The sequence below is a fragment of the Choristoneura fumiferana genome, chromosome 15 (genome assembly GCF_025370935.1).
Source record: "Choristoneura fumiferana chromosome 15, NRCan_CFum_1, whole genome shotgun sequence".
Lineage (NCBI taxonomy): Eukaryota > Metazoa > Arthropoda > Insecta > Lepidoptera > Tortricidae > Choristoneura > Choristoneura fumiferana.
The window spans coordinates 9756185-9766698 of NC_133486.1; the positions used below are offsets into that span (position 1 = coordinate 9756185).

General features: G+C 36.6%; 2 protein-coding genes across 3 annotated transcripts in view; one reads left to right on the forward strand and one right to left on the reverse strand.

The window, feature by feature from the left end:
* LOC141435461 (uncharacterized) overlaps nt 1-1156 on the forward strand; it is a 56862-nt gene extending 55706 nt beyond the window's left edge. Inside the window, exon 9 of the mRNA XM_074098145.1 lies at nt 94-1156. Coding sequence (XP_073954246.1) covers nt 94-252 — 159 coding nt within the window. The 3' untranslated portion in view covers nt 253-1156. The remainder of the gene's footprint in view (nt 1-93) is intronic.
* Nucleotides 689-10054, reverse strand: LOC141435460 (protein tumorous imaginal discs, mitochondrial-like). Of its 2 annotated transcripts, none has more exons than XM_074098142.1 (10): nt 9851-10051; nt 9476-9690; nt 9037-9270; nt 8514-8682; nt 6705-6799; nt 5889-6047; nt 5386-5457; nt 4828-4935; nt 4321-4426; nt 689-1997 (listed from the first exon to the last, which is right to left on the reverse strand). In XM_074098142.1, exons 1-10 carry the CDS (start codon nt 10023-10025, stop codon nt 1786-1788), a joined length of 1545 nt encoding a protein of 514 aa, XP_073954243.1. In that variant the 5' UTR covers nt 10026-10051; the 3' UTR covers nt 689-1785. The 2 variants fall into 2 exon arrangements, with proteins under 2 accessions (XP_073954243.1, XP_073954242.1); XM_074098141.1 differs by lacking the exon at nt 689-1997 and adding an exon at nt 3403-4214 and having other exon boundaries at nt 9851-10054.
* Between the last annotated feature and the right edge of the window lie 460 nt (nt 10055-10514).

A 10514-nucleotide genomic window follows, 5' to 3' on the forward strand; every position in this document is an offset into this window, starting at 1 on the left:
CAGACTGATGAAGTTGCAACTAAAAGGTATCCGATTAGTAAGCGTACAATGTCTTTCCGATCGTGTGTCAGAAACAAATCCCTCTAATTTCAGGTGGAATGGTATTTCCGTCTACTATACGGCTTCTACGTAGAGGGCGCCATGATGGTCCTAGCTTGCGCAGTGGCAACACTACGGCGCTACAGCGGCAACTCTGTTAACAATATGACAGTGAAGTACCGGCTTTTTGCCAGAGACAAGTGTGGGAAATAATAGAGGAATGCATGACTACAACAACTTTTTTTTTAAATAGCCAGTTTAGTTTTAGAATTCTAAGATTATTGCCCGCCTTCCGTGATGAGCGGAGCGGACTCTGTAACAATAATCATTCTAAAAAAAAGTTTCCATTGAATTAAGCCGCATTCACACATCTGAACAATATGGTTGTGATCATATTTCTTTGATGCAGCGTGCAGCGTGTTATGGCGGCTTGCGCTCTCTCTCCGTCCATTATCAACCGTATGAAAAAGATACCTACTTATCTGACGTGTCGTGACAACACGTCAGATAAATGTTTGTATCTATTTATTGTTTAGTAGGAATAATTGAATAAATATTTATATAATGCCAAGAGAGTCCTGAATAAAGACTATTTAGACTAGTAGGTTTTTTTTCCTATAGGAAAAGTATAATAAATAAAATGCCCAAATCATGTTGTTAATTTATTTACCAACCTACAAACTAGTCAACGGCTATGTACAGCTTTCATCGATTAACTATAGGTCATCGCTACAATCACTCCATAGAGTATAGATATTTAAGACATTCGTTAGCAGCAATTTTGAAAACAAACGAAAATTATTCTATGGAGCAAACAATACGGGAGTACAAATCAACGCACGTAAAAAGAGCTCCTGGCGACATACCTGCGCAGCGAGCGAAATACGGACCAAATTGGCGGCGGAGCAGTGGGGGACGCGGGAGGGGGCGTAGGAGCGTGCGCGCGGCCGTCACGCCATTGGCTTGTGAGTTGACAGATGCGCAAACGTATCCCCTCCACTAGCCACCCAGAGCTCTTTTTACGTGCGTTGACTTATAATACCATTTATTGTTATTTATATAAGTATCACAGAACTGTAAAGAAACTTTTGTAATAAAATGAAATGATAATAAAATATTTTTTGGTATAAACTTAATTATAAACCCAAAAATAAACTATTCAATTATGGAACATGTGAATACCTGCGTTTCAGTCAATCTAGAGGAAATATAAAAACTATCATTGGAATATTCTTCTACTATTAAGAAAGAAGCAATCAAAGGCGAAGGGGAGCTTCAAGAGCTGTGGTCTCGAATTACTTGTATCCTCTTGCTACGACACAACGTTCACGAAAAGAGCTAAATAAAATATTTGATAACAATTCCGATCAAGCCCAGAACGGATTCGGTTACTGTACGGTCGACACAGTGATTCCTGTAAATGTCGACCCAAATATACGACCTGATAATTCATGTAGGTGATAATTCAGGTGGCGCGCCAAAGTTTACATAATTTCAACTATGATTTATTGGAAGTCCGTAAATATTTCGCACAATATTTTATACAATAATCAAATCACTAATCATAAAGTCACCATTACGAACGATAATAATTCAAAATTATTCCAATTCATAACATCACATACTTTTTGGTTTATGCTATGTATATCCTAAGTTGTAGACCTAGATTTTTTCCCACATAACACATTAATTTAAAATCTTCTGAAGTATCGTAGCAAGAGATTCCAGTTATATTTATCAACAAGCCTACGCTTTGCTTCTCTTGGATTGTTTGAGGTCATCTGGTTCGTTGCCTTCATTCGCGGGCGCTTCGCTACCAGGTGCTTCGCTACTGCCCGGTACTTCGCTACCAGATGCTTCGCCGCTGGCTTGAGTGCCCCGGAGCGACTTTTTGTCTCTTAAAGCCTCGTTTACAGCGTCTACGAGGTTCTGGTATTCTGATACTGATATTTTCCTACCTGTGAAAGGGTAAAATTGTTTTATTTTTGAATCATACTGGTAGCTTTTTACCCTTTAAAGATTATAGTATTTTCGCTAAGAGTTGATAAGTACTATGATAACGTTTCGGAATAGCGAAAGTCGCTTAATTATCGCTAAACTGTATGAAGGCCGTCGTTTATCACCGCACGCACTGAGTTTCTTGGTACGAGGCACGCAGTTGTTGTCAAGAGTAGACGAGCGGATGCGACGGATATATTGCCATGTCTTTCTAAAACGCGCTTCTAGTGTGTAGTTTTCTGTTTTATACAGTTAAGATTAGTTTAAAATTATTCATTTATGTGTAGAAGTAGTTAGCGCATTTGTAATTAGTTAGGAACAGCCGATTTTATAAACTGTCGGTGAATTTATTCTTTATTGATTTCAATCTAATACATTAACAATTTGTTAGCATTCGAGAAAAGAGGTCAGTTAGGTCCATGTGTCTATGTGTGAGGAAAAAATACACTGATTGAATCACTTTGATGTTCAACGCAGCCTTAATCTTAGTGTTTTTTTCTCGCACACCACTGACTAAGAATCATCAAGTGTAGCCTATATTTAAGCATATTATCAACTATGGCAAATACGATATGAATTTCAATCAACTAATAATAACCTACGTTAAAATAAGTACTAGGTATTTAGCTAACTAAAATAATGAACCATTTAATTTGATGTTTCTTCAATAGTAAATACCTACAATGATTCAACTAGACTAGTATGTTGAAACGTTTTTTTCTCTACCTATTATAATTAAAAACTGCAACTTACACGGTGGCTATCTAGGAAGGTATCTTTCTTTATATTGTGCCACCTATAAGAAGCAATCAATTTTATATGAATAAATTATCATTGTTTCGGTAAAGTTTGTAAAGATTGAAATACTTGAAGGATCAATTACAATTGGACAGTTTAACTTTTCCCTGTAATTTGACCAAAATATAAAAAAATAAGCTATAATTTGGAACTTATGTGTATGCACGTAGGTCGCTAGTCGGCACCTATGGGTCAATCAACTCTAAAGTGTCGTGATAATTGCTTAGAAAAATGTGGGTAATGTACCTACATATTATGCTACTAGCATGCCCCATGAAGAAACTGTCACATGCACAGCTTTTGGTAGATTTGTACACTATTAAATTATATTGTTAAAGAGTGACCCAAGAGACATTGCAGCCACACTCAAAGGTTGATTGACCCCTATGTTCCCGCGGGAAGCTTGCAGTTTCTCAGGATAAAAAAAGCTATGATAATGTAACTGCTTACTGAAATGTTCTTTCCAATCAGTTTAGTAGTTTTAGAGATTACCCTACAAACAAACAAATCTGAGACTATAGCATGATGGTGTTAGGGTCGCCAAAAAGGATACAAAATGAAACAACATTTTCGATCAAAAATTTCGTGTATTCTAAATACTGTTATACAGAATCGTATGACCATCATACTATATCCCTTTGGTTAATAATAGTATTTCATTACATAAACACTTAGAAATGTTCTGAAATCATCTAAATATTATTTATAATTACAGCAGGTTTTCGTTCCTCTACTCCTTATTTCGGAATAAAGACTAATTCCAACTATTTCTATTACTCAGACGTTTCGATACGGCTATGATTTGAACAAATAACATACATATCGTCACTACTTTGAAAAAATCTCGTATCTAAAATCAATACGTCAACAAAATTGAACTTTGACATAATGTTCATAAAGTTCACTCAGAAAATTATCTATTTTGAGGTACGAGTTTTTTTTTAAGTAGTGACGATATAATCAAAGGCTGCTGTTTAAAAATAATAAAAGAGCATAACATTTATACTAATATCACTACATGAAGGAATCAATCTTTCACGCGTCATAGAACTCTGGATTCTGCTCTTTCCTTTTCCTAATAGTATTCTGGTAACCTAACGGTCCTTTGTAAGTCCTATCCTCATTCTGTTGCTCTAGTTCTCTCTGACGCCTATACGCTTCAACCCCAAAACTATCATTAGGATCACTGATTATAGTGAGAGTGCACATTATAACAGACATTCCGAATCCTACAATAAACCACACTTTGTTCCTCTGATACGCGTCAACGAGGTTTTCTAGAAACGTCCACGTTTTAGTTTTTTCACGTTGTGTGTCCTCCGAATCGCGGTTAGCTTCGTGTATTGAACCTGCCGTTTTACCGCTAGATTTAGACTTTTCTGGAAAACAAATTTGGTCTGATCATACGCGTTTTGAGCGACGTGCCACCTAGGGTGAACTTTAGAAGCGGTTGCCGAATTTTAGATTATTTTTGCTTTTTCTTACCATCTCTATCAAATGAAACGCCTAGGATTTGGCCGGGCGTGTCTTCCTCGAGCTCCGCGTATGCGTATACAAGCGCCTTTTGCTTATCTGTTAGCGTTTTGGGAACCTGGAAAAAGAGTAAGAGTAAACTCCGGAGAATCAGGGACGTACAGCCGAGTTTTTTAGCCAGTGAGAGTCGAGCACTGGATGGGCTCTCCCTTCCCAGTCGTTCATAATGGATTTTTCTTGACTGCCCGCTGTCATCTCCATAAAGCACCTCATAAAATTTAAAAACTAAAATCAAGTAAATAAAAGCCAGGATCTAGTGACTCTATCAAAAAAAAGAACATGGAAGAAGGCAGGTAAACTTTTTTTTTCACTTTCTCGTCGAAACGCTAGACCTAGCCTCACTACGCAAGACTATTGCTTTTCCAGAACCTCATTACTGGTAGAGAATGTTTAAAAGTTGTTGCAAGTCCTCTGATTTCGACTAAATGAGTAACTAACCGTATATTTAGTGTAACCAACCTGTATTTTAATATGGACATAGTGATCGCCGTAGCCGTGTTTACTGACGAGTTTCATGCCTTTGCCCGAGAGCCTGATGAGCTTGTGCGACGAAGTGCCCGGCAGTATCTAGACAAAACAGATTTCCTTGTGAATAATTGAACGAGCTAGAGCGAGTGAGTGGATAGAATTATCTCTTCTTTTCCTGAGAGACCAATACGTCAATTCCAATATGGCTAAAAATGTTCCATAAATTACAGGTTTTATTTTTATTGGCAGGTCGGGCTTGTAGTTCACAATAGCTGGCAGGAAATGAATTGAATGGGTGAAATAATAATGTCTATGTATGCTGTGCATTACCAAATGATTGATTCAAGAAGTAAATCCTGTTAGAAGAAGTATAATACTTGTATACATTTCTTTCGTTCAGTTCATTCCTATCAGCTTTTGTAGATCGAAATATTCTGAGAAATGGGATTTATGATGGTCTTGAACATGAATTTCTAGTTTTAGGCGAACTATTGTCATGTTATACATTTTATATTAGTATTTGTACCCAATAGTCGTTTATATACAAACCTGGAGGGTGTGGTCTTCATACAAGCCTTGTATCCTCACAGTACCACCCAGCAACGCTTGGGACACAGATATCTGAAACATCAAGCGACATAATGTCAAGAATGCTACTTCGGATTTTCTTGTGTGAAAAAAAAACAAAGGCCTCATTGTCTAACCTACTTACTAATAATACTTCGAGGCTAGAAAGAGATTTTGAATACGATAGAGAGCACGAGAGCGTTAGACGGCCACATATTTGCCACTCAAATGTTTAAAAAAATATTAACAATTTAAGCGATTTCGAGCAAAGCAGCCCTAAAGAAAAGGGATATTAAAAGAGATGCTAAAATTTGGTCTCAAGAACCGATCAATACGCAAAATGTGACACCTAATCGTACATCGATCAATGTTTTGTAGGGGGGTGATTGGTTAGTTGCTATAGTTGAGTAGATAGGTGAGTGTGTAGGGGATTGTTCTTAACTGCTGTAGTTGACTAACGTGGGCTTATAACCTTGAAAACTCACCGTACAATCAGTATGCACATCAGGGCCATCCCTGCGGAAGTATTCAGAGCGCTCCACTTTGAAAGTGACGAAGATCTCAGAGTTTCCTACAGACATGCGCACCGTCTGACCATCCTCCACTCCAGCTGGGACAGGCACGGTCACCTTCTTGCGTTGCACCTGCAAACAAAGCGTAGAGTAATGAATGACGGCATCCATGCTCGAACCGTTTTTCATGCTAGTGACACATAAATAATAATAATAAGAGTAATCGTTTTATTTGGGTCCATTTAAAATTGAAGAAAAAATATCAACCCTAAGGATATTCATTGAAATTGGTCTGTTAAAATTATATAAACTGTTATTTTTGGTTTCCGTTAACTTTTGTCTCAAATAAACTTTTTTCGTTTTCATTTAAAATAATTAATTAATCATGTGTGCAACAGTGTAGGTTAGGTACATAGATTCTTCATTTATGACGCTTTTTTAAATTCGTAACAAAAGTGTCGATTCGTAGATATTAAGCAAAATAATATTTAAAAAATGAGCTTCTTTAATGTCTGGGTGTAATTTAACCTTTACCTTTAAAAATAACTTTATTTATAATTATTAAAAAAACCAAAAAAAAAACTGTCAAAATGAAAAAGCTAATTACCAAAGTAGGTAGTTTATATCAATGAACTGAGCCAGCTGTCAATGTTAACGGAAATCAAGAAGTCTTTAGTTTGATTCCAGTGAGATTTCGACTTCACACAGATATTCAACCATAATCAGCTTCACTGGCAAGTTCTAAGGAAGCAAAACTTAAGTGGACCGAAGGTAATAAGAACAACTTACACACTGTCCCTTCCCTTCACACTCGACGCAAGGAAATTTGATCAGCATTCGGGTTCCGTGACAGTGCCGGCACGTTGACCGCATGACAAAAGGTCCTGAAATTAAAAATATTTTTTAATTTTGATAGCCATTTGATATCAGTCACAGAATTATCAACTGGTAGTTTTCTAAGCTTCTGATCTATGAGAATACCCTAATGTTACAAACAAATCAATCAATTCAATAGTAATTCTAATAACTTTACTGAAAAGATATATTGGTCATAAATTAATTCCTGCAGCTGTGTATGCAACATCCATACTGAAAAGATATAGTTAAACTAAGTTACTATCGTGAGTTGTATAGTTATTTTAGCTTAGATTTCATATAAAGTGTCTTAAAATTCATTCAGATTCAACTGATGGTTGGATTCGTTGACTGAACACCTCTGTAAATGTTTTTCAGGTTTTTTTTAAATTGTGACACATAAACGTTTCCATACAATGATTGATGTTCAAAGTGAATCGCGTCAAAGACGGGACTAAATTTAGATTAAAAAATTCCATATAAAAGACCTTGTATAGGGGTCAGGGGGCCTTAGGGGTTTATTAAACACAACCACCTACTGAAATATACGGAATTCATTTTGACACAACTTGTATAAATGTTACCAGTCCACTGAATGCTGTGCTCAATGCTGCTTTTTTTGTATTTTTTTTTCTTTAATTGTATAATATAGTTTTTAAGTATTTTATTTGTAATTATATTATTATGAAAAAACGACTTTCTGCCAAGTTTCTTGCGGCGCATTCTTCTTGGCAATGATGGTCTTTCCGAAAGTGCTGGTAGTTTAAAAAATGATGTGTAAAAGTGCCCATTGCGGCCTATTTACTGAATAAATCATTTGCATTTGCATTTGCATAGCTTTAAGCACCTTTTTAGCTTAGTCACCTGTAACTATGTAAACAAATGCATCAATTCGCTTTTTTACTTCCAATGGTTGGATTGACTTGAAATTTGTGACTTGTTATATGAATGAAATGACTAACGTCAACAAAAAAGTGTATTGAACTTTTACCTCCGGCTGCTTCATCAAGAGAACACTCGTCCGCCTGCTTTTCAGTTAATACTTGCGAACGATATGTTGTAGTATCATCTATTCAATAAGTAATGTCAATACTAGAGCCAGGTAACTTATAAGGTGCTAGTTCACTAAATACTACTAAATAATGGCCTCCCTCTCATAGTAAAAAAAACTTTTTTTTGGTTAATTGACATCGCCAAGTGCATAGTTTTGTTGTTAAAAGAGACATCCTCTGTATGGTTCTATTTTACAACAACAGAGATCATATTGTCCAATATGTATTTGGTCGCAATCGCATTTACCATCTCATTCTAACTTAGTTACAAGAATTGACTGATGTTCTGTGTATTTGACTGTGTTAGAGGCTACATAAAAGTACTGACCATAAATAAAATAAATTATTGTTGTGTACTGTAAGGTAGCGGAGTAAAACCTCCCATTAAATTATTAAATTTAGTGGTAGGTTGTGCTCTGCAGGAGAGAGTAAATAAGTTTTTTACTATTTTAAAGCTCTGGCAAATAATTGCTTTTAAGGTCTTTGCATCCAGAGACTTATTTTCGGTATAAGGGAGAGTGTAAATGTCTGAGGCTCCCCATGAGGCTGACATAGTCACATTAGGTCATTAAAGCCTCTGTAAAATATAAGATTAAAAAATAATAGTTACTTTCTGATCGCCACAAAAGTTGGCAAACCGCTGTGTTAGACAATAAGGCCTTCAGTTCTTTGAAATATTCTTAAAGCTTACCTCTAGAAAATGTTTCCATCCCAGTTCCGTTGCAGTATGTGCACCTTATAGACTTCGTGCCTGGTTCGCAGCGGGAGCCCTGGCACTTTGGGCATGTGTCTACAATGTTAATGTTGACATCCTTGTTTACACCGCGTGCCGCTTCAGTGAATCGGAGGTTCACTATTATCTGGAATCAACATCTTATAAATAAATCAGTAAATAGAGAAAAGTAACAATCATTTAGACCAGGGGTTCCGAATCTTTTTATACTGCAACCCTCTTTACATGTCAGTTTTTTTTCTCAATGCCAAATAAAAGTAGACTTACTAAACTTATTAGCTCAAGATATGTATGCAGGTGACCAAAGTATACAGTAGGTATGTGACACACTTAAGATAGTGCCACCAAGAGCACAGTCCCCAGATACCCTGGGGCACACTGGGAACCCCAGATTTAACCAATCACTTGAACTTTGGAATCACAAGTGCATAGGTAACTAGCCATCTGCTTTTCAGATCTAAGAACTAACTCTAACACTTACTTCTTGAGAGGCACCAAAACCAAACTGGCTCTCGGCAAAGTCACTAAATGCCTCACTTTTAAAGCCAGCATCACCAAATATTTTCCTAAACAGTTCCTCAGGATCTATGGTGGCTTTGTATTGCCACTGGTGTGTGAACCCATCGGCACCACCTGGTCCCCCACCCATACCCATCTGCTCAGAGGTTGTGCCAAATGTATCATATTGTTTACGCTTGTTATCATCAGAAAGAATCTAAAACAAAAACAACAATTAATGATTTAAAAATAATACTTATTTCTTATTTGCAGACTACAATTCTAAATAGGTGTAAAATTTGTATCAAATGTTATCATTAACCCAATTGCTGATGAACTGATGAAGTTTTTAAGCAGTTTTGGTGTCAAGTGTCCTGTGATATTGATCTATTTGTCATTCGTAACATAATTAATGTAGTTACCTCATAGGCTTCGGAAACTTCCTGAAACTTCTTAGACGCCTCAGGGTCAGACTTGTTGGCGTCCGGATGGTATTTTTTCGCTAACTGGTAGTATGCCTTCTTTACGTCCTTGGCAGATGCGTTCTTCGAAATACCCAGAACCTTGTAGTAATCCACGCGTGCGCTCAAACAGTTCGTCGTGTGAATATACCGATGACCAGAAGAGCCAGTGTTATCTGACAGTATTAGAGGTTATGTATCATAAGTATCAGAAACATAAAACGAGACAACCATTGCATTTCCGATTTCGGCATCGGTCTTGAAAGAAAGATGTAAGAGAAGTAATAAATATTATAAATAAAAGCCGGTGATGTAATAAAAGCATGTCAAACTTACAATTGAATTTGTTGTGAGCTAATGATGCAATAGCGATCGCGGGCCCTCCAAGGAAATTTTGACATTTATTACATTTATGAAGGAACCGACATGGAGTCTTCGTTAAATTGTTACTGAACACCGCACTAAAGTTTTTCGGGGTCAAAAACCCGATGATACTCCGGGTGGGAGCCATTTTGAAAGAAATAGGTCAAAACAAAAACGTCAAATGTCAAAAATGACTGTCATAGATTTTCAGATTCACATGTCAGCATTGCCCATAGACGTACTACCCAAACGGGACCGAGTACTTTGAAAATTCGTATTTACGAAAATAAACCATATTACAATAACAGAAAGTATTTTTTACTTTAGCGCCTAACATAGAGGCTAATCCACGATGAGAGAGATAGTTACAACCGATGCCATTTGTCACCATTTTACATCTTGCCAGCCAATAAAATATCATTATATAAAATCTAACGACTATGTTGACCATGATTTTTGTAATGTGTGTCCTTACGGTAGTACGTCGATGGCATTGCCTCTCTTAAATTGAATTGATTTGATTGTTTCTAGATTTTTTTATCAAGTAACTGCAAAATGTACTACCCTACAAACACAAACTGGCAAGATAGTAGACTGTACAACAAGAGCATAAAATTATAAATTTACAGTTTTATTG